Consider the following 24,552-nt stretch of genomic DNA (forward strand, 5'->3'; position numbering starts at 1 on the left):
GTTGGGCCATCAGATATGAGAACGGAGAGGAAGCACACCGAGATCAATCACGGTGCACGAGTTGCGTGTGCGCGGAGAGGGAAAAAACCATAGGCTCTAATACCATGTTAGGGAAATAGCAACTTGTATCCACATGCAAAATACTCTTTAACAATTTTAATGAGTTTTGAACAGTGGATGCACAGATTGACATATCTAATAGTTCTCTTGAATTAAATGGTGAAACAGTTGGAAGACAACAAGGGTGAGGACCGCTGGCCCCTTCCCCTCTGCTCCCTCCCGTGTTGCCCCCGCGCGGCGACTGGGGGGCTCCAAATCCGTTGCTTCTAGCCCCCTCCCCTCCCTCCCCTGCCTCCCCCGCCGCCGCCCCGGGGCTCGGACGGGCAAAGCCCGACCGGAGCCGGCGGCGGCGGGGCCCTCGCGTTCCCATGGTGGCTAGGGTTGGCGCGGTGCAGCCCCTCCATCCTGGGCGCGGCGCGGCGGCGCACGGGGTCGTGGTGGGCTCCCATGTTCCTGTCGGGCTTCGGGCGGCGTGGTTGGTGGCGGGGCGTGCGGTGGTTGCTGCGGCTGCGGGGATGGCAGGCCAGATCTGCGCGGTGGCGGCTGCTCACGGCGCGGGCTGGGAGCGGCTGAGGCGGCAAGGGCCTGCCGGCGGCGCGCAGTGGCTGATGCGCTCGTCGTCGTCGGCATGGTGGCGGTGGTGGTGTTGCGTGCCGGCTGGATTTCGCCTTTTTTCCGGCCGGCGGCGCGGGTTTGGGGCCCCGGCCCGGGCGCGGCTGCGGCCCCGGCTGTGGGCAGCGGCGGCGTGGTGGCTTTGCCGTGCCGGCTCCACAGCAGCTCGGCGGGTCGACTGGGGCGGCGGCTGGCTTTCCGGCGTTGGCTTGTCTGTGGTGGCCCGTTTCGACCTTCGGCCCTCTCCTCATCGGCTGGTTGCTACCTTCGTCGAAGGTTTGGCCCTCCCCCGACTTCGGTCCATCGCTCGTCTCGCGCTTGGCAGCAGGACCGACCTCGTCTCGCGCTCGGCAGCAGGACCGACCTCGTCTTGCGCCCGGCAGCAGGACCGTGCTCGTCTCGCGCCCGGCAGCAGGACGGGTCGATGGAGGCCAATTTTGGCCGGCCTCTGGGTTTCGGCGTTGGGGGCAGCCTAGGGGTGCGAAAGGCGGTTCCTTTCCGCTCGTATCTTTGGTTGGGGTAGCGGTGGGTCTCGAGTGAGGTGGTGTCCAGGTCTTGGATGCCAGGGCGGCGGCCCTGGTGGTGGCTCCGCGGTGCTCTTGGGCAGAGCCCGTGGTTAGGTGCTGCCCGGTGGCCATGGCCGTGTGGGCGGCGTGGTCAATGGGATGTGGCGTCCGGTGGTGGTGAGTGTTGGCCGGGTTGAAAACCTTTTCTATCTTCGGACGGACTGGCGGCGGCGAAGCTCGCTCCCTTCTTGAAGGCGTCGTTGCGGCTCTCATTACCCGTCGTGTTGCTCCAGGGGAAACTCTGATCCTCGGGTCGGGCGGTGAAGGCGCCGCTTTGGAGCACACGGTTCGTCATGTGCGGCTTCTTCTCTTCGCGTTGGCGTGTCCACGGTTGAGGACTCTGGTTGCTCTTGTAGTACTAGGGGTAGTGTTGCTGCGCTCAGTGCCTATGTATCCAGCCTTGGGTGTGTGCATGTGTTGTGGTGGTGTGCGTTTGTATCTGAGCTGTGGTCGGTCATTGCTTTATATATAAAGCGGGGTGAAAGCCTTTTTCGGTAATTAAATGGTGAACCACAGCATACTTTTTATACTACAGTAACAGCATTCCTTTTCTCGTATGTTTGACAGGCCTCTCAAGTAATGCTAAAACAAAAGACTTGGTGGAGATTGGCTCAATTATATGCTTCTGTGCTGTCCATAGCCATGGTTTTAAAATGCTTTTTGCTCTCTCTGCTGTTCTTCGGCATACACCGTGTCCACCTGTTGGGTTCACTATCCTAAAGGCTGGTTTGAATAAGTCAGTACTCTTGTCAGTTTATAGCTCACAAAATTCACGAGAAGGTCAAGTTTGCCGCAACTTACATGGTACCTTCTTGCATCATGGACATCTATATTAATTATTTCTTGTTTGGCACAGCCTTTACTTGTTAAGTGAACTACAACATAAATTATGTCATGCTTAACGTTACTAGGTTTTATACTTCTCAGATGCGTTCATGGTGGCAAGAGCTCTTTGTCACTGACAAACAAGAAAAATGTTTTAGGTGCAGGGCTAATGTTTGTGCCGAAAAGAGTGCATGGGGAGAGGACCAATGCAGGATTAATTCGCTTCCTTGATCTTTTGTAAACTGTTTCACAGTGTGCCTTTTTCGTAAAGGGACACTACAAATTTATATTTAATTGCTTAGTAGAAAATTTGAAACTTGGGTACTTGGATGACTCCAGATGTCCACTCTATTGTTTGACATGAGTTATTGACTGAATATATGTTTACTATGCCGACCCTCTATTTTGTATTTTGCAGAAAAAAAGATTGCGTCATATCTCAGTAAAATCGGCCAGAAATTTCTCTCTATGTATCGCTCATACGGAACTTATGTGGCTTTCCTCACAATTCTGTTGACTCTATACTTGGTGACTCCCAATTATATATCATTTGGTTACCTTTGGTTCCTTCTACTTTGGATAATCGGAAGGCAGCTTGTCGAGAAGACGAAGAGACGACTTTGGTTTCCATTAAAAGTATATGCTGCTGTGGTGTTTATCTTCACCTATAGCCTGAGTATTTCTCCACTCTTTGCGCGCTTGGTTTCAAAGTTTGTTAAACTATATCCTGATCTTGGATTTGATCCTGAAGCCTCTTTGTTGGTAAATGTTTGGCAATCATTGTCTATTCTAATAGTGATGCAACTTTACAGTTATGAAAGAAGGCAGAACAGTGACAAGAACTTCAGTGTTTCTGATGCTTCTGCATCTGGGCTTCTAGGGTTCCTTAGAAGGTTGCTAATTTGGCACAGTGAGAAGATACTATCAGTTAGTGTGTTCTATGCTTGCCTATCATCAATCAGTCTATCTGGCCTAGTTTATCTGTTAGGTCTCATTGTGTTTTCCACCTTACCAAAAGTTTCTCGAATTCCTTCGAAGGTCTACCTACTCTACACTGGTTTACTTGCTGTATCTGAATACCTCTTCCAAATGATATGCAAACCTGCTCAAATGTGTCCTGGTCAGCGCTTGTATGGATTTGCTGCATTTCTTGGTTTGAAACATTACGATTCTGGGCTTTGGGGTGTTGAATATGGGCTTAGAGGAAAAGTTCTGGTGATTGTGGCTTGCACCATTCAATATAATGTGTTCCACTGGCTGGACTTAATGCCAGCATCTCTAGTACATGAGGGTAAATGGGAAGAGCCTTGTCAGCTGTTTATCTCTTCCGATCAATCTGCTAGTCTTTTGAACAACAGGGAGGAGATACATTCCTCAAATAGGTTTGCCTTGTTGTTTTCTAAAGTCCAAGGTCTTGTGGGTAGCAGCTTATCTTCATCCCTTAGTTCAGGCAACACTTATCAGACCTCAGAAGCTGTCCAGAATGTGACCAAAGGTTTGGACGAGGACAAAAGGTACTCATTTGCAAAGATGTGGGGAATGTCAAAAGAAAGCCACAAGTGGGATAAGCAAAGGATCATTTCTCTGAAAAGAGAAAGATTTGACACCCAGAAGTCGACATTTAAGAGCTACATAATATTCTGGATGGAAAATCTTTTTAAACTGCGAGGTCTGGAAATTAACATGATTGTGTTACTATTGGCAAGCTTTACATTGTTAAATGTTGTATCGATGTTTTATATCATGTGCCTCGTGGCATGTATTCTTATGAACAGAGGTCTAATCCAGAAACTGTGGCCCCTTTTCGTGTCTCTCTTTGCTACTGTCTTAGTACTCGAGTATTTTGCCCTTTGGAAAGATGGAATGCTCTGGTTACAGGGTGTCAATGATATTGAAATGCGTTGCCACGGATGCTGGAAAAATTCGCAGATTTTCTTTGATTATTGCTCGAAATGCTGGCTAGGCATGTCCTTCCTGTCATATCTTGAACTTCTGCAATCCAATGTTATATTACTATTCAGCTTAAAACAGATAATTTATGAAATATATGTACATTTATTTGATGCAGGGTTAATAGCTGATGATCCTCGAATGTTGGTTAGCTACTATGTTGTGTTCATTTTTTCGTCATTCAAGCTACGCTCTGACCACTTCTCTGGTTTCTCGGACTCGGATACATACCGTCAGATGCGATCCCAAAGGAAAAATGCGTTTGTTTGGAGGGACCTCTCATTGGAAACAAAAAGCTTCTGGACCTTTCTTGATTATGTGCGGCTTTATGCTTACTGCCATTTATTAGATATAGTTTTGGCACTAATTGCTATTACTGGTACTCTGGAGTATGATTTTTTACACCTCGGTTATCTCGGGTTTGCTCTGGTTTTCTTCCGAATGAGACTTGAAATACTGAAGAAGAAGAATAAGATTTTCAAGTATCTACGGATGTATAATTTCGCTGTTATAGTTTTGTCACTTGCATATCAATCTCCTTATGTTGGGCAGTTTAGCTCTGGCAAGTGTGATCAAATAGATTACCTCTATGAAATTATTGGATTCTACAAGTATGATTATGGTTTTAAGATAACATCACGGTCAGCTTTTGTTGAGATAGTGATCTTCTTATTGGTGGCAGTGCAATCATACATCTTTAGTTCTGGTGAGTTTGATTATGTATCAAGATACCTTGAAGCAGAGCAAATCGGTGCAATGGTCCGTGAACAGGAGAAGAAGGCTTTAAAGAAAACTGAACAGCTGCAGCATCTTCGCAGGTCTGAGGAGCAAAAACGTCAACGCAACATGCAAGTAGAAAGGATGAAATCTGAGATGTACAATTTACAAAGTCAACTAAATACAATGAATTCCTTCACCCCAATCAATCATGCTTCCTGCAATGAAGGCTTACGGCGCAGGAGGACTACTAGGTTGTACAGTGATATTGATCCTCCATTGCTAGATAATGAGACTGGTTCACCAGCTGCAGCATCTCAGTCATTTGAATTCTCTGTAGCAGATACAAAGAGAAACATACCAGATTTATTGTTCCCAAGCTCGTGTGATGCTCCACGGTCACCAATCAGGGGGAGGAGTGAAGAATTTATGCTGGCTGATGATGCTAAAAATTCCGTGGGCTCAACATCTGAGATTATTGAGCTTGATGAGTGTGATATCAAATTGCATCCTAACTTACTAAAAGAGGAGAAGGAAAGAAGACAACCCAAGGAAAACCCACTTAAATCTGCTGTGCAGTTAATTGGTGATGGTGTTTCCCAAGTTCAGTCATTTGGAAACCAGGCAGTTACAAACATTGTGAGCTTCTTGAACATTGATCCAGAAGAATCACTCTCCAATGAGCATCCCGCAGAAGGTAGCTTTTATGATGTAGTAGAAAACCAGAGGGGAACACAAGATGGCCAGTTTCTGAGGACACATTCAGATAGCTTGGGAACTGCAACAGAATCCTCAGCAAGTATGCCAGTTGGTGTTATCTTTCGGTATATATGGTATCAGATGCGAAGTAATTATGATTATGTTTGCTATTGCTGTTTTATCCTGGTATTTCTGTGGAATTTTAGTTTGCTCTCCATGGTCTACCTTGGAGCGCTTTTCTTATATGCTCTTTGTGTCAACTATGGGCCAAGTTACTTGTTTTGGGTCATTGTTCTGATCTACACTGAGCTCAACATTCTATCACAGTATATATATCAGATTATTATCCAACACTGTGGTTTGAATATACATTTGCCTCTTCTCCAGAGATTAGGTTTCCCTGATGATAAAATAAAAGCATCCTTTGTTGTCAGCATATTGCCTTTGTTTTTGGTATATATATCTACTCTCCTGCAGAGCTCAATCACAGCCAAAGATGGTGAATGGGTCCCTGTAACAGAATTCAGTTTCCTTAGTGCAAGAAATAACATTGAAGAGAAATTTTGTATACCATACAACTGGAAAGATAGGTTAAAAAGTTTACACATGCCTTTAATGAATCTTATAAGGATGTTTGGGAGGGGCTTATCTAGATATTGGCTATCACTAACACAGGGTGCAGAATCTCCTCCCTTTTTTGTGCAAGTTACAATGGAAGTAAAACATTGGCCAGAAGATGGAATCCAACCAGAGAGGATAGAGTCAGCAATAAATAAGGTACTTGTGACAGCCCATGAAGAAAGATGTCAATCTAATTCGCCTTCATCATGCCATTCTTCTAGTCGAGTTCGGATTCAAAGTATTGAACGGAGCAAAGAAAATCCTAGTATGGCTCTTGCTGTGCTAGAAGTTGTTTATGCTGCTCCTACAGAATGCCAGTCAGCAGGATGGTTCAAATCACTTACTCCAGCAGCTGATGTAGAAAGGGAAATTCATGACTCACAAAAGGCAGGCCTTTTTGAAGAAATAAATTTCCCCTACCCAGTTGTCTCTGTAATTGGCGGCGGTAAAAGAGAGATTGATCTTTATGCATATTATTTTGGTGCTGACATGGCAGTTTTCTTTCTTGTTCTCATGTTCTATCAATCTATCCTAAAAAACAAGAGTGAATTCTTGGAAGTTTATCAGCTGGAAGAACAATTCCCTAAAGAGTTTGTTTTCATCCTAATGGTGAGAGCTCATCTTTCAGTTTACATGGTTATTATTGCACTTGAATGCTGTTGTACTTCTCTTTGCTTAGGTTTCTAATGCATGCTATTTTAATTTTGCAGATTCTCTTTTTCTTGATTGTAGTTGACCGCATTATATACTTGTGGTCATTCGCCACGGGAAAAGTTGTTTTCTATATTTTCAATCTTGTGCTCTTCACATACTCGGTCACTGAGTATGCCTGGGGAATGGAGCTAGCCCACAGGGATGTTGGAGGAATTGTTTTACGTGCCATCTACCTTACAAAATCAATTTCCCTTGCACTGCAGGCTTTGCAGATCAGATATGGTATCCCCAACAAAAGTAACTTGTATAGACAGTTTCTGACTAGCAAAGTAACACAAGTAAACTACTTGGGTTTCCGGCTATACCGAGCTTTACCGTTCTTGTATGAGCTTCGATGTGTTCTTGATTGGTCTTGCACGACTACATCATTAACAATGTATGATTGGCTTAAGGTACATATCAGTAGATCTGTTTTTGCAAGCATGTGGGTAATTCTGCCATAAATTTATTAGCATATAGGCGCCGAAGACTGGGCACTATAGTCTATGATGATTGATACTAAATTTTTTTTTTGGACCATCTGATCAGTTGGTACAACAATTAGATTAAACACCAGTATGTTTTTACTTTGGTTAACCCATATAATCCTGTATGATGATTCTACTTTTGCCGTGCTGTGACTTTAGCATTTCATTTTTAGATATTGATTTTCGAACACTGCCGAGAGTAGTTGGATATGTGTGATATTGGTGATCTGTGTTGAATGGCTTAGTCTACTTCATCACAATTGTTTCTGTTTTGGTTGTTGTAGGCTTCTGAAGTCTGAACTTGTACTTGGAACCCTGCTTGGCTATTAGTTAGCCTATTTGTAGTCTCAGAACATAATTAGTCCAAAAGTTCCTTGCTCACCTTATTCCGCTTATTTAAGGCTTCAGTTGGAGTCGGGCTTTGTCTTACTCAAATAAATATGAATATTAGCAGTTTCTCCTACATTCGTTTTTGTTCATGCGCTGTACAATAAAGTAAAAACAGCTTTTCTAGGAATCAGTTAGGTACAATGTTTGATGGTACTAGTTATGCAGCATAATGTACCTTTTCACCATATTTCTTGTATTTAGCTTTTACACTAATGTGTTAATTGCTGTAATAGAGCAAATTTTGGCATCTGATATTTTTGTTCCTCTGAACAGTTGGAGGACATATATGCGAGCTTGTTCCTTGTGAAATGCGACACAATTTTAAATAGGGCAAATCATCAACACGGGGAAAAGCAAACAAAAATGACAAAATTCTGTGGTGGGATATGCTTATTCTTCGTACTTATCTGTGTTATTTGGGCTCCAATGTTGGTACGTGAGTGCAATACCTTTCTAGAATAGTCACACTAATGTTATTCCAGCCTCTTTGCACATGCAAAAATGCTGTGCAATTTTGGGTTTCACTTCCGCGAAAGAATTACTGCATTTTCGAATGTGGATTGCGTGCTCAGGGGTGCGTGTGCACATGCTGTTAGGTTGAGACTAACTTTCAAAATTCATGGATATAGTGTTTGCTAGAAAATGTGAGACTGCACAATTTCATCCTCCATCTGTGGTTGTGCAGGAAAGAAGAGAGAGTAAACACTACAAACTGCAATATTATTCATTTAGCTGTTTCTTGTGAGTACATTGTACCTAGCTTTGCTTGAAGCTTGTAAATACTTCTTTTTGAGTAAAATGCATCAAAGATCCAAAAAATGTTGCTTGTGTGTCAGCTAGGTCCTATAAGTATAAAAATGCACATCTGGGTCCTAAAAGTGGATAAGTGGTTTACCGAGGTCCTATACAGCCCTGATTAGCTTTGACCTGCACGTGTGGCGGATTGACCACCACCATGTGGACAATATTTTTCACAAAACCCCCTAAAAGGTGGTGTCTTCTATTTTCGTGACCCATCTTTCTCTCTTCTAATTTTGTAGACCTGGTGCACGCGGCACGCCTTGCCTCGCTTGCCACCGTTCCTCCTGTAGGACAAAGTAGTGCTGGAACCCATCTCAAGTGTACATTAGCCCCGGTGTCTGACGAGGAGCCGTCACCTTCATCTTGCGGATGGCAGCGAGGATGCCCACCACCGTTGGGAAGTGACCACCGCCGCCCTCCATCCTGGGAAGGACACGATGCCACCTCGTCGATCATGTCCTCGGCGCAGAACGGCACGCGCCACCGGCCACCCCACAGCCACCGCTGCACCACCATGCTTCGGCAATCCCGCCACCACACTCTGCAACCTCAGACACACATCACCTTACTTCAAAAACCCCAGATCCGTGCCATGGTCGTCGCCACGACTTCGACAGCGGAGATGAGTGGCAGAGTGGTGGCGGCGGAGAGGAGAAATCGCGCACGTGCTGGGCGGAGAGGAGATTGGCAGCATGCTGTCGTCCTCGCTCCCTGCTGCTTCATGGTGTCACTATCTCCACTAGAGCCACCACCATCGTCGAACTGTTGCCTCAGCGAGGTCCAACTCCTGGTAGGAGTAGCGCGACAACACGAGGAAGAGGATCCCTAATCAATTCTTTGTTCCGAGCTTTCCTCCGCCGAAATTTCTGCGCGTTCTCCAACACCAGCCGCCTCCTTCTGTTGTTCATTGAGCAGCTGCTGGTGATCCTTCATTTCCACCACCAGATTCACCCACTCTGCCTCGTCTTCGCCTGCATGGACCATGGTGTACCTTCCACCGCAACTGAAGCATCCCCAATTGCTTGCTTTGTTGGCAATAACTACGGTTCAAACGACGGCGGTGGTACAGCAGCACAGCGGTGATAGCGCTCGTGACTCCTTACCATCATCGTTTGTGACCATGTCCTCCGTCAAGAGTCTCGGCCGTCAGCGAGGTTGGCGCCCTGGAGCAGGGCAACAACTTAAAACTCCGTATCCGCCAGCTGAGGTGATGACAGAATGGTGGCAGCGGTGCACCCGGTGCTTCGCTGGGTACAAATCCATGGAATCGATCGTAGCTGGGACAGCGATGGCAGAGGATGGGCCACGAAATTAGAATAGAGAATGTCTAGAGGTTGCATCACAAAGTATTGCCTACATAGCATCGGTCAACACGTCACGCAGGCAGGCAAGAGTTGGATAGGACCTGCGATGAATCACTTATCCACTTTTAGGATCCAGCTGACACACACGGAATACTTTTAGGACCTCAATACATAGGAACACAAGCTTTGCGTTTTCTCAATTTGTTTTCGAGAAAACATAAAAACTTGCGTGCCGATGCATTGGTAGATAGAGAAAGAGTTCAGTACAAGCCCAGATGACCAACACCCCAAGTATGACGCGATGCGAGGCAACTAGGCAGTAGTTACCCCTGGAGGATCGTGTCAAGACCCACCGCACCTTGCCCTCTCCAACGACTGAGCCTTGGACTTGATCGTGTCGAGCAGAATGTCAGTGTTGGGTTTTGTGTTGTCGAATATTGCAGCGTTTCTATGCATTTCTATGCAAAATGGAGGCAGCAAATCTGGCAATTTTCAACTCCGGGCACCATGCACATGATATCCAGGGGCAATTTGCGTTAAGCAAGATAGAAAAACAAGGTGCTTCCTCTCCATTTTTGTTCCTGCATAGAGTCCCTGTTTTAACAGGAACGAGAAACCACGAAGAACAGGGGCGTTGGCATCTATATCGATCAAAGGATGGAAGGTCTCAACCAAGAATTAAATTGCTCGGATCGAGCATGTACTACTCCAAGCAAAAATTGGAAGTTCCTCACCACAGAAAAGAAAGCAGGCCATGGCGGCTGTGGCTTCACTCCACTGGTTCACAGATCCACCAGGCCTTGGGCATGATCACCAAGGAGGCACCCTTGCGCTTCGCGGCCGAGGTGAACCGGGTGGTCTGCTGCCACCAATCAACAAAGTCGTAGTAGTGGATCGGACCAAGATAGAACTTCACATCACAGGGTTCCCAAGAAAGGGCAACTGATGAGGAGGTGGCTCATGGTGGTGTTGCAGGCCTCGTCTTGTGAGCGTCTTGGCAGTTAGCAGCAGCTTTGGCAAGCAAGCGAAATGGAAAACTTGGCCCTCGGGGCAGCCCAGGAGCGTCAGCTCAATCACCAAGATCTTGAGACAACAAGATTTGGTGGAGTACTGGGGGTGTCCAACGCCAAACCAACACATCTGGCTCCGTCGTGAGGTGCACCCCGCGGACCATCACCCAGAGCTGTATGTACTGCCAGAGGGCAAGTGGGCTGCCCCCCCCCCCCCCCCCCCCCCCCCCCCCCCCCCGCCCTCCCAATGTCATTGATCTAGCGTTGGTCCACAAGCGGCTCCTGCACCGTGCGGGACATCAGTGGTTCCTTCTCGGGAATGGTTGCTTGCTGGTTACTGATGCTCGGGAAAAAAATCACTGCTCTACCTCTTTTTTCTTAGTGCAGGCCAGAAATGTTCATATTTTTCAGATGAAAATTTGCAGGTTCACATGTTATTCCATGAACATGTATATTTTTCTTTCACAATTCAGAACTTGAGGGTGCCTCAACACGATAGCATGTGTGGGTGCACCCCGGAGCATATCTACCGTTCTACCCTTTCTCAGCATCTGATGTTTGCACATTGCATGTCTGGTAGAAAGATGCATGTGTTTGGACCATGAGAATGCTGGTAACCTTTTATTCAGGGTGCCTACCTAGTCCTTCTAGTTAGCGTGCTTACCTATTATACATATGTTAGGAATAAGCAACTTGTATTCCCATGAGGCCATAGGCCGATATATATACATGTACAGGTGTGGTACATATGCAGGAAACCCCTTATACTACGGGATAAATACGAAGGGGTATACATGACTTATATTATAACTCTAACACCCCCCCTCAAACTCATGGTGGAGGAACAACACTGAGTTTGGAGAGATAAAAGCCATGTTGTGCTCCAGTCTGAGCCTTTGTCAGGAAATCCGCCAACTGTAACTCGGAAGGCACATACTGAAGAGCAACGACCTGATCCTGCACAGCAGCGCGCACATAGAAAGCATCAACACCAATATACTTGGTGAGCTCATGCTTCACAGGATCGCGCGCAATGCTAATAGCACCTGTACTGTCAGATAAGAGCATAGTCGGTGTAGTGACAGAAACACCAAAGTCCTGAAGTAACCACCGTAACCAAGTCACCTCTGCCGTCAAAAGAGCCATAGCTCACAACTCAGCCTCAGCACTCGAACGGGAAACTGCAATCTGTTTCTTCGTCTTCCAGGCAATGAGAGAACCGCCAAGAAAAACACAGTAAGCAGAAAGCGAACGGCGATCAGAAGGATCACTAGCCCACGTAGCATCCGCATAGGCCTGAAGCTGTAAAGAACTGGAGCTAGGAAAGAAGAGACGGTGAGAGATCGTGCCCCGAAGATATCGGAGAACACGAAGGAGATGACTATAATGAACCGATGTGGGAGCAGAAACAAACTGACTCAGAATCCCGCGGGGAGCGCAGTACGGGGGCGCGCGAGGGAGTCCCGCGGGTCGCGATGGCCAAGCACGGGAAGAGCTTCGGCGGGAATCGGCGGCGGCCAACTTCGAGCGGGAGGGAGCTTCGGCGGGAATCGGCGGCGGCCGACTTCGAGCGGGAGGGAGCGTCGGCGGGAGAGAGCTTCGACGGCGTCAGCGGCTGCGGGAGCGGGAGGGAGCTTCGGCGACGGCTGACTGCGAGCGGGAGCAGCCGCGGCGACGGCGGCTTCGAGCGGAAGGAGGACGAGCCGAACTCGATCGGGACAGATCAATAGCACGAGTTGCAGCGTGCAAAAAATTGACCTAGCTCTAATACCATGTTAGGAATAAGCAACTTGTATTCCCATGAGGCCATAGGCCGATATATATACATGTACAGGTGTGGTACATATGCAGGAAACCCCTTATACTACGGGATAAATACAAAGGGGTATACATGACTTATATTATAACTCTAACAACATAGACTCAGCTGATTCTTTTCCAGTTACAAGTTACCACCATACTTGTGGATCCTCCCCTTGGTTATATACTCATATTTACTTCTCCGTAGCCCTATAGTTCTTGGCGGAGCAACTGACACCTGCTTGCATTTGATATTGGCTTGCATTAGCAGCGTGCGTGATACTGTGTACTGCTTGTGCGTTACTGTAGTATGCGGGTCTTATTCCATGGGTTGAGTATAATTTACTTACTTGGAGATAAGTGATTTATGTCGGATTGCATCTTATCTTTAGTTGTTTAGTCTGGTTTATCCATATATTGGATCTGCCAAGAGACAGTTCTAAATGAGGCACTGTTGTAATTTTCATTAACCATATGGTCTCATCATTTCATCGGTCCATTCTCTGCTGTAGTTACCCCACTATGAACTAAGGTTCACAACAGCTTTGCCATGTGTAAATGTAAAGGAATAAATATTGTGGATATCTTGATTATGCTTTCCCCTATTGATCCTCTCTTCTCTTTGTGGAAATGGTTCAAGTAACCTCAGCCAGTTAAATATTTATTCACGTGTCTGCACGAACTCTTACAAGCTCATTGGTGTTCTAAAGCTAATTTCCATATACAAATTTATATTTCAGATTTACAGCAGTGGCAATCCCACAAATATTGCCAATCCAATTATTGATGTAAGTGTTAAGATTGACATAAAGGCTCTTGGTGGAAGGCTAACATTTTTCCAAACAACTGCTTGTGAAAAGATACCTTGGAAGTATTTGAAGGCCTATAATGATGTTGATCCTCTAGATTACTTAGGGGCTTACAATGTTGAGGACATTCAGCTAATCTGTTGCCAACCTGATGCATCCACAATGTGGTTGGTACCTCCTCCAGTCCAAAGTAGATTCGTTCGATCCCTTGAAGAGACAGAAATGATTTTTGGAAAGATGGAACTTATTTTAAATTGGGATTTTCTCAGAGCTAGACCAAAAGGTAAGGAGTTAGTGAAATATGAATCACCCGTCGAGCAGTGCCCGAGTGTAGAGAATGTTAAGCAAGTGCTCAATGGATCTGCACACAGCTTGAGGATAACTGATGCTTACCCTAGGTACTTCCGGGTTACTGGATCAGGTGAAGTGCGGCGACTAGAGTCATCGGTACGCAACTGAATGCAGCCTTTTGTTTTCTTGTTACTTTTCCTGAAAAGAAGCTAAATAATTTTATCTGTTCATAAGTGCAGATAGATTCAGTAAGCGGTGAACTGCTCTTGAATAATGGCACTCCTCCTTGGTGGTCATTCTACGATACAAACCCATCAGATCTGGCAGGTTGTCAAGGGCAGAATGGTCCTATGGCAATCGTCGTGTCTGAGGAGACACCTCGTATGTATCTATCCATGTTTCTAAAATTACTTATTTGTTCTTGCTACACTTCTTCATACTGAAAAGCATTAGTGTTTATGAATATATTTTCAAGATCACAGTGTTGTTAATAAAGTAAAGTTGATTTTATCTGTTATTGCTTTCCTGCTAACATTTATATATGTACTTTTACTGATCAGAGGGCATTATTGGTGAAACACTCAGCAAATTCAGCATATGGAGTTTGTACATTACTTTTGTGTTAGCTGTTGCAAGATTTATTAGACTGCAATGCTCAGACTTGAGAATGAGGATACCATATGAGAATCTCCCATCTTGCGACAGGTATGCTAATTATTTTATGATAAACTTTCATCTTGCGTATTCTGTAACCAACCATAGGAGGAGGCTGAGAGTTGCACCAACTAATATGAATATTGGGTGTTTATTTGCTTGCACATTGCTGATGTGACGTACTGATGTCTTCAAAATTTAATATTCACAGCTCAAATAATTTATTTCTTATGGAAAGAATTTGTGACTATCGATCGGTAAGTTTCAAAGGCCACCAAGGAGAGGGTTATGGTTGAAACTTAAGGGGATAAGTATCCCTAGTTATCGTTAGCAGTTTAAACCTCTTAGAGATATTCTTGATCCTCAGGTTTCTTATTTCCTAATGTTTGTTAGTTCGGCTTAGCCTCCAAGTTTTTAAGCTGGCTAAATAATGCCTAGCAGTATCAATCAATAGACAAGCAGAAAATTATCCCAGTTATCTCTATTTCTTCCTCGCTCTTGTTGTGCGGCAGCCTACCACGTTCATAACATCTTGGCTACAACTGATGATGTCGAGAAGATCAACATCATGCTCATCACCCTCATGAAGCGCTTAGACGACAGCAAGCAGAGATTCAGTGGGCAGAACAAAAAACTCAACTTCATCTCTGCCAATCTGTGCGACACCAGCCAGCACGTCCATGCCCATAATCTGGCTGTCGCCAAGCTAGAGACTGGTGTGCAGCAAGAGTCCAGCACACATGCGGATATGGCAGGCTGCTTTCCTTGCCTATAACCATCCCTAAGGCGACGGACGCCCATCCGCCGTGCTTCTTCAAAATGGAATTCCCTAGGGGAAGTTGACCCACTTGCCTGGTTGAACTGCCGCGACCAATTCTTCGATACCCAGCGCAGGGCCTGCATGGAGAAAGGTGGGCATCGCCTCCTTCCACCTGACGGGCAATGTGCAACTTTAGGCATCGCCACCTTACACCTGACGGCCGATGCACAACTGTGGTACAAGTAGTACAAGGCGAACATGGACCTCCCACATGGCGCTGCCTCACTGAATTGATTATTCAGTTTGGGCCACCGTCATGCAGCGATGCTCTAGGAGAACTCATTTGCTTCAAGCGCACAAGCTCGGTGTGAGATTACAACAAGTTCACCGTGCTCTTATGCTGCGCGCATGACTTCGAGAGGACCAGGTGGTTTCCATCTACACCACTAGCCTACAGGAACCATTGCAGATCGATGTGGAGATGTGGCGGCCAGGCAGCCTATTGGATGCCATGAGCTTGGCTCGCTCATGTGAACGGCACGCCAATTGGGCACCCCTAGCTGGTTCGTGGTGGCATCAGGGGGCTGAGGAGCCCTCACGATGGCAGAACCACCAGGGTGCGGGGCTGTTCCAGCGGCACCACTGGAGCATGCACTATGATGGCGGCTGAGATGGACGTGCATTGCCAACAAGGCGTTTGCTACAACTGCGAGGAGCAATTTGCTCCTGGCCATTGCTGGAAGAAGCTCTTTGTCCTAGTGGTTGATCCGTTTGTGGGCGTCAATGAGCAAGATCTTGATATCGAAGATAGGGAGGTGATGGAAATATCACTGGCAGCCATAGCAGGCGTTCAGCCACACACGGGGCAGACCTTGTGCCTCCCTGTCGATATTAATGGAAAATCATGCCCTCGCCAGCAACATTTTCCTGGACTGCTATGCCCTGCCTCTTGATGGCTTTGACACAGGGTTCCAATGGCCAAGTACGCTAGGACCGATCACATGGAACTTCACCAACAACACCATGTCCTTTGTGAGGGAGGGCCATTGACATGGCATGGCCTGCCACCAGCAGCCTGCTTTTGGCTCGTACAGCAACTTGCACGACGTTGGTTGTGCTCAACGACGTCGTCATTGAGCCCCATGGCATGCAACCTAAGCATGAGCGCACCCACCGCATCCGCCTCCTACCCGAGATACACGCCATCGCTCTACGCCCTTACGGTATGCGCAACTGCAAACGGTTGGGTCGGAACAACACTGTGTGACATGCTATGACAATTAGTCCTTGAATGGGCTCTTGGTCTTTGTGGTGGCGATTTTTCATCGAGGCCGGTGTGAACTTGATTTGGATGGTCGCTTGGAAGAATGTGCACTTGAGCGGCATCTTGAAATCATGACTTGTGGTTATTGAACATGATTTGAATGTTTTCCATTTGCGCATCCATCTTGGCGTTGAAGTAGTCCTTGTTGCGAGCTTTGGCTTCTCTCATCTCAATGGCAAGGTTTTGAATGCGCTCATCCAATATGGCATTTGCATCGTACATAGCTCGTTGAAGTCTGAACTGTGTAGCCTTGGAGACATAGTCATGCGCATTCGCTTGATCGTCGTAGACCGGATGGGATGTACCTTCCCTAGACATTATGACACCCGAGTGAGGTTTGACTATCAAATGGAAATGAACTATACCAAGTTACCTCTTTTCCGATGTCGGCGAGTATTAAATGACCTCTTAATTGTTAACTGGAATTGATAAAGAATTGGTAGTGAACCGCATCCTTGGGGACACACCTAAGACAAGGCTTATATGTATAGTTTCGAGGGGTAAGTGGCAGCATAATAAGCAAGATGAAGTTCAAGATATGTAGAAGTTGGAAGCAAACCAAAATGAACTCAAATGTTATGCAAGTGCTCACAAGTGCAAAGATAGAGGCAAATGAAAGTCTTACATGAAAGATATTGGGGCTTGTGCAACTAAGAAAATGAGCATACAAAATTGTCCTAACGAAGACTAGGCTCTGTATTATACGAACTTGAGGAGAGACGCTAAGCTTGGTTGAAGGGTATGTCAAGATTCGAGAACTTGGCACCAACCTACAATAACAAGCGTAAGGTTTTCATATCCACTATATCCTTGGTACAACTATCTTTTGCTCAAGATTGATCTTGCTTATAAGCTTTTGCGACTCTTGCTTTTTCTTCTTTCTCTTTTCTTTTGAAATTTTCCTTCATATTCACCACTTTCCTTTGAGCCTTGACCGAATATGCAAGACAAGTATCACAAGATGATGCACAGAGTAACTATGCACACTATATGATTCAAAAATAATTACTACAGTGAGCAAGTTCACGAGGCTCGGCAACACTCGGGTAATTAGTCTCAATAGGGTCAAAGTGTCGCAAAGATGGAATGGCTCACAAAGGGTAATGGCAAGGAAGGCAAAACTAGTTTGATGGAATGTATACATCGTCAATACTTTTACCTCAAGAAAAGAAGTGATGGTCGGCCTTGCTCCCCATGTTGGTGTGGCCTTGGAGCATTGACGAAGATGTCGTGCGTCTGGGAGTGAAGTTGGCGAAGATGCCATAGATGAACTACGGAACTACGGGGGCCGGGGTTGGAGGCTCGGGGGGGGGGGGGGGGGGGGGGAGGGGTCAAGGGCCCGGAGGTTTGGGGTTGGTGGATCTCAAACATGAAATCGATGCAAAAAAGAAAGATTTCGGCTATGGGGGGCACAATTTGAGGTTGAATCGCTTGCAAAACACATGATCCGTTGATTGTATCCAATCAAAACTCACTAGAAACATCTAGTTGCTAAAAATTCGGGTATGGCTATTTTTGGTGGGGTTTTCAAAATTCGGAAGCACAAATCCAAAATTAGGCTGGAAATACGAGGGGAGGGCTCCAAATCGTGGCAACCTTTCTCATGGTACCAAATGTTATGGGCAAACCGCTAGGGTGGCCCAATCTTCACGAATTGGAGGTGGATGTGAGGGGAAACTCAAGAACACAAGTGGAAACGGAAGAACAAAGACAATATTCACACCCAAGATCCTTTCTCATAACCAAAGTCAATAAAAGAGGAACAATGGGATAGTTCAAATACCACAAAGCAAAAGAGAAACAAAGGGATAGTTCATCTCCCAAGGGATGTCTTGAAATCCAAGAGGATTCTTCTTGAATGTCGGTCTTGGTTACTCTAATGGAGTCTTCCCCTTCAAGGAGGCCTTGGTTTCTTAGGGAGAAGGGTAGATTGAGCAAAGCTATGTCAATTTTTAGTTCTATGCTTGAAAATGAGAGAGGTACGTAATATATTGGTCCTAGGGTAATGAGTGGGTAAATGGGGGGGGGGCAAAGGAATTACCCCTAATGCTTGCAGGCATGGCCGGAGGCCCGGGGGTGACCGGAGGGAGCGCCGATGTCTCCAGAGAGCAAACCGCGAGGGGGAGGGGGAGGGGGGGGGGGGAGCTCCGGGGGTCCATTGGGCTGAGGTTCTGGGGTGTCCAATTGATTGGTGGAGTCGTTGTAATTCTTGGCAGTGGTGGACTTGAGCATGGGAAGCTTCTTGTGCCCGTGGACTTGAGGGGCTTGCCGAGGTTGCACTTAGACGATGAGTTCGGTTGTAACCCTTGTCGGTGTACTCTCTTGATGTAAAGGTACTTGGCTTGTGGGAGTTGTGGGTGGACTTGCTATGGCCACCATAGTTGTCATTGCTTCTATCGGTCACTCGGATAGAGTGTGGGCGATTAAGTTTTTAAGGCTTCGCCACAAGTTCTTGCTCCATTCTCCTTATACATAATGGCACTAGTGCAAGATGTAAGTAGCTAAAAGGAAATGAACCATACCAAAGTTACCTCTTTCCGGTGAAGTTGAAAGATCCAAAAGACCTCTCCATGGACAATTGGAAATGAGAGATATGCTGGCAAAGAATCTTATCTGCACACCTACACACTCATAACAAGGCTATATGTGCAGCTTGGTAAGGTTAGTGGAAACAAAATCAAGCAAGAAGTAGATCAAGATATTGAAAATATTGGTAAATATCCACAAAACTCAAAGAAATGCAAGTTGACCACAAATATAAGAATGAACAAAGGGAACTCATGTGCAAAGATGACGAGGCTTCTGCAACCAAAGGAATGAGCATACAATATTGACCTATCGAAGACTAGGCTCGTGTTGCTCAAACACAATGAGAGATGCTAGCTTGATTGCATGATAGGGAAAGATTCACAAAGTTGGCACCACTCTAACGACTTTCAAGTGTCGCGTTTCCGTATAAAAGTAGTGAGTGGCTCACAAAGGCAATGGCAAGGTAGAAGTAAAGCTTGTGACGGAGTGGATACCTACGCCACCTTTACCCTTGATGAAGTCGAAATGATATGCCTTGCTTATGGTATCAAAAAGGATGAAGCGGTCATTGTCGAAGTAGTCGTGGTGGTAGATGTAGGGTGACCCATTGATCACTTACAAGATGTTTGGATGACAAAATGAGCTTGATGGTTGGTGGAGAGGTTTCGTGTCGATAAAGTTCTTCAAAAATGGTCTCATTTTTGTGGAATATAGGATAAGTTATCTGCAACAGATGCTCTAACCTCCCGATCTTTTGGTCCACTTATTTTGGCTCCATCTGAAACGAGGGAAAAATGGATCATTTTTTTGTGGGATTGGAAGCTCATAAGTGAAAATTTCCGGATCTAATTGATGCTACAATTACCTCAAGGCATTTTGTTTGCATAACCTGAATAGTAGAATCGTACTAATGAGGTATGCCTGTCTTTTATAGGTTGCTTGACATCTGTGAAGGCATTTATGCTGCGCGGGCAGAGGGCGAGTTAGAAGTGGAAGAAGTTTTATATTGGACATTGGTAAATGTTTACAGGTCACCGCACATGCTGCTCGAGTACACCAAGCCAGACTAGGCCTCCGATTCTGCAAAAGGAGCAACTTTGCAAATACTAATCCCAGTATTTTACAAGAGGCTTAGCTGATAGGTCTTTAACTGATCCATGAGGAGCCACATCACTCGAGGCCCTCTGTATTTTTGGCTTTCAGGCTGCTTAGAACAATACCATGTAAATAGACCTCGTAGTTCTCGCTAAATACAGTACATTTTTTCTGATAGCATGTACATTTGATAATGTATACGTCAAAGTTTGATAGTTGAAGTTATCCCAGTAACTAATCTGTAGTAAAAAGTTGTTGAGAAAGATGCAATTCATTCAATCAAGGTCAGCCCACCCGGCAGAATGGGTTCAATTCCGGTTATTTTATGATCCTTACACTCGGACTCAGGTATGTCCATTTCTTTTTGTCAGAATGCTTTGTTCTCTGCTGATACAGCTTATATTCTTTTTTTTTGCGGGTGATACAACTTATATTCTCACTAGCTTGTCTTGCCCAGCGGCGGACTAACTCGTCAGCTTCCTGCTCAACGAGGGAGATATGAACTCTCTCCGTAAACTAATATAAGAGCGTTTAGATCACTACTTTATTAGTTTACAGAGGGAGGATATCAGCAATCTTCGATCGATCGAAACAGACAGCGTCCCACAATTTGACAACATCCAGCACATTCTTGTCGACCGGAAATCCCTTACGCTGAATAACAAACTGAGGGCCACCGCGAAGAGCCTGCAACGGTGGAGTGACAAGTGGATTGGCACATCAAGCTACAAATTTCCATTGCTTTGGAGGTAATTCTTGGGCTGAACATTGCTTCTGACTCTCAATCGATGTCTCATGTGGAATTTGAGCTGCGTAGGCTGTTAAAATGAAAGCTATTGGGCCTATGCTCTGTAGAGCGTGAAAGTGCTCGAGGGAGCGATGAAACGTATATCTCGGGCAGGGACGCTTTCGTGTTAAATAGATCGTGATCACATAGGTTACAGAAGAGGATGCGAGAAGGCCTTCCAGAATACAAACGGGCCTTCTAGAGGAATCTAGACCGATCCCTTATAATAATGGGTCGGTTTACAATATACGTATGATCTAACACTCTCCCTCAATGTCAACTTCTAATGTTGAGATTGCGTCTAAATTTTTTCGGAAGTGTGACCGGCAAAGCTTTAGTGAAGCCATCTGCTACTTGATCTTTGGACGGAATGAAGCGTATTTCAAGCATCTTCTGAGCCACTCTTTCTCTAATGAAATGGAAGTCAATTTCAATATGCTTAGTTCTTGCATGAAACACTGGATTAGCCGATAAATAGGTGGCACCAAGATTATCACACCACAAGCAAGGTATTCTCTGTTGTGGTATTCCAAGTTCCTTTAGAACAGATTGAACCTAGATAATTTCAGCAGTAACATTGGCCAAGGTTTTATATTCCGCTTCTGTGCTGGATCTTGACACAGTTGCTTGCTTTCTTGCACTCCATGAGATTAAATTTGAGCCTAGAAAGACTGCAAATCCTTGAGTTGACCTTCTATCATCTACACATCCTGCCCAATCTGCATAAGAAAATCCACTGACTAGTAGAGACGAAGATTTTCTGAATGTTAATCCAAGTTCAATAGTTCCTTGAATGTATCTCAGGATACGTTTTACAGCTGTCCAATGGGCACTAGTGGGTGCATGTAAAAATTGACATACGTTATTAACTGAAAAAACAATATCTGGTTGAGTGAGAGTCAGATATTGTAAGGCTTCCACCACACTTCTATACCTTGTCGAGTCTTCAGCATTTAGAGGTTCTCCTTCATGAGCAGATAACTTTTCTGTTGCGGATAGTGGGGTTGAGCATGACTTGCAATTTGTCATATTGACTCGTTGAAGTAGCTCTTTGGCATACTTGGTTTGAGTAAGAACTAGCTCTTCATCTCTCCGCCATACTTCAATGCCCAAAAAATAATGCAAGTCACCCAAATCCTATAATGCAAGTCACCCAAATCCTTTAAAGCAAAGTCTCCACGTAGATCATGAAGGAGAGCTTGCACACCATCTGGTGAGGAACTTATTACAATAATGTCATCAACATACACAAGAACAAAGATTGTGACACCCCCTTTGTGAAATATGAATAATGATGTATCCGATTTGGAAGGAGTGAAGCCAAGTTGTTGTAACTTTATGCTCAAGCGGGAAAACCATGCTCGAGGAGCTTGCTAAGACCATAGAAAGCTTTATTGAGTTTGCAAACAAAGTGTGGTGTTTTGGTGCTTTCATAACCAGGGGGTTGTCGAAGATATACCTCTTCTTCTAGAATACCATGGAGGAATGCATTTTGTACATCAAGTTGCTGAAGGCACCACCCACGAGAGATCGCAATAGCGAGAACAAGGCGTATTGTGGCTGCTTTCACAACAGGGCTGAAAGTATCTTCATAATCGAGCCCATAGCGTTGTTTGAATCCTTTCGCAACAAGGCGGGCCTTATACCTATCAATGGAGCCATCAGCCTTCCTTTTGACACGAAAGACCCATTTGCAGTCAATTATATTTTTACCGGGAGGTGGTGGAACAAGATGCCATGTTTGATTTTTCTGAAGTGCCATGTACTCCCGATCCATTGCACATCGCCAATTTGCATCACCAAGAGCTTCAGAAAGAGACTGAGGTTCTCCTGTAGCAGAGAAATTTCCATACCGAATCATGCCAGGGTACAATTTTTTTGGTTGAACAATGCCTTTTTGAAGCCGAGTTTGAACACGTTGCTGGACAGGTTGCACAGGAGTAACATGCATAGAAGATCTCGATTCTTAGGTATTGTGCATGTCAGCAGGGCCAGAAGATCCACTTCGCCCGAGTCCAGGTGAGCCGCTGTGTTCTGAAGAAAAATCAGCTACAACATCGGGAGAGGCCCCTGGCAGGCCAGATGGCGTGCGCTAGTTGGGGAGACGCCCCACGCGTGGAGAATTGGTGGGCGCCCGAGGCGAGCAGGTTCCAGAGGCAGGTATGGCTGAGCCGGCCTCGGATCGCGCAGAGTGGGCGGGAGAATCATTCTCGGATCCCACATTGTCAGTGCCAGGGGGATCATCCTCGAGATTGCCCCTGGGATCGTTTGCATCTCCATGTGGCCCATTATAGCCACTGTTTTCTTCATTTTCCGCATTACTTTCTGCAGCATTTTCACTGCTATGCGTAACCTGCACACCAGATTCAAAGCTTCCAGAGGCATGATTAGTATGATCATTAGTCAATTGGTCAGCACCTACTATTTCATCCCCTGGAATTTTGAGATTGGTAAGGGTAGGAGGTAAGAGGAGGATTTCTTGGCGTAGGCGGGCACCGGCATTGGGGTGTAGATTTTTGAAAGGAAAAACTGACTCGTCAAAGACCACATCTCGTGAAATATATACACGACCAGTGGAGATGTCAAGACATTTGTAGCCTTTGTGTTGAGGACTGTAACCAAGAAAAGTGCATTGTTTAGAGCGAAATTCAAGTTTGCGAGAATTGTATGGACGTAGGTGTGGCCAACATGCACATCTAAATATTCTGAGAAATGAGTAGTCTGGCTTGGTAGAAAAGAGACGCTCAATAGGCGTTTGATAATTGATCACTTTACTAGGCACAATATTAATGAGATATGTGGCAGTGAGAAACGCTTCGTCCCAAAATTTTAGTGGTATAGATGCTTGAGCTAGAAGAGACAACCCAACTTCAACTATGTGCCTGTGTTTTCGCTCAGCAGACCCGTTCTGTTGGTGTGCATGAGGGCATGAAACATGGTGTGAAATCCCTATCTTTTGAAAGAAGGTATTTAGTTTTTGATATTCACCTCCCCAATCAGTCTGCATGGTAAGAATTTTCTTATCGAGTCGACGTTCGACGAGTTTCTGAAAGTTTAAGAAAATAGAGAACACATCCGAGCGTTTCTTAAGAAGATAAATCCATGTGAACTTGCTGAAGTCATCGATGAAACTCACATAATAAGTGTTTCTACCAACATAACATGACGCTGGTCCCCACACATCGGAAAACACAAGTTCTAAAGGTGAACTTGAGATACTAGTAGATGTGGGGTAGGGAAGTTGATGACTTTTAGCTTGTTGGCAAGCATCACAAATCGACTCAACGCTAGAGTCATTTGAGCAAGGAAGCTCATTTTTATTTATAATTTTTTTGAACTATCCTTGGGGATGGATGTCCAAGGCGATGATGCCACCGTGTAGATGATGGTTTGGTGGCACTATATACTTGCTTTATTGGCGAGGAGGATGATGACTTGAAGGGATAGAGACCACCATGACATCTACCGTGAAGAAGAGCCTCCCTCGTGACCTGATCCTTGACAACAAAAAATTCAAGATGAATTTCAACAAAGGCCTTGTTGTCAATAGCAATTTTATGAGCAGAGGCCAAACTTTTCTTTGCCTCAGGGACATGCAAAATATTCTTGAGATGAAGTTTGTGTTTTTGGGAATGAATAGTAGTGCTACCAATGTGACTAATTTCCATACCTGCTCCGTTTGTGGTATGAACCTTGTCGTGGCCGTTGTATCGTTCTCGAGTAGTTAATTTGTCGAGCTCCCCTGGCTCCGGAGTCAAGGTACCAGT

The 24,552-nt window shown here is 45.4% G+C and overlaps 1 protein-coding gene across 3 annotated transcripts in view; it reads left to right on the forward strand.

Annotated features, from left to right (window-relative positions):
- Positions 1–20,232, forward strand: part of LOC109776750 (piezo-type mechanosensitive ion channel homolog) — a 54,640-nt gene extending 34,408 nt beyond the window's left edge. For all 3 annotated transcript variants that reach the window (XM_020335414.4, XM_040403830.3, XM_045234778.2), the window contains 9 exons: positions 1,806–2,042; positions 2,482–4,026; positions 4,132–6,659; positions 6,761–7,156; positions 7,895–8,053; positions 13,277–13,792; positions 13,876–14,017; positions 14,197–14,341; positions 19,838–20,232. In XM_020335414.4, the coding sequence (XP_020191003.1) occupies positions 1,806–2,042; positions 2,482–4,026; positions 4,132–6,659; positions 6,761–7,156; positions 7,895–8,053; positions 13,277–13,792; positions 13,876–14,017; positions 14,197–14,341; positions 19,838–19,973 (5,804 nt within the window). In that variant the 3' untranslated portion in view covers positions 19,974–20,232. The remainder of the gene's footprint in view (positions 1–1,805; positions 2,043–2,481; positions 4,027–4,131; positions 6,660–6,760; positions 7,157–7,894; positions 8,054–13,276; positions 13,793–13,875; positions 14,018–14,196; positions 14,342–19,837) is intronic.
- The last annotated feature ends 4,320 nt before the right edge of the window (positions 20,233–24,552 follow it).

This window comes from Aegilops tauschii, chromosome 3 (assembly GCF_002575655.3).
Source record: "Aegilops tauschii subsp. strangulata cultivar AL8/78 chromosome 3, Aet v6.0, whole genome shotgun sequence".
Classification (NCBI taxonomy): Eukaryota; Viridiplantae; Streptophyta; class Magnoliopsida; order Poales; family Poaceae; genus Aegilops; species Aegilops tauschii.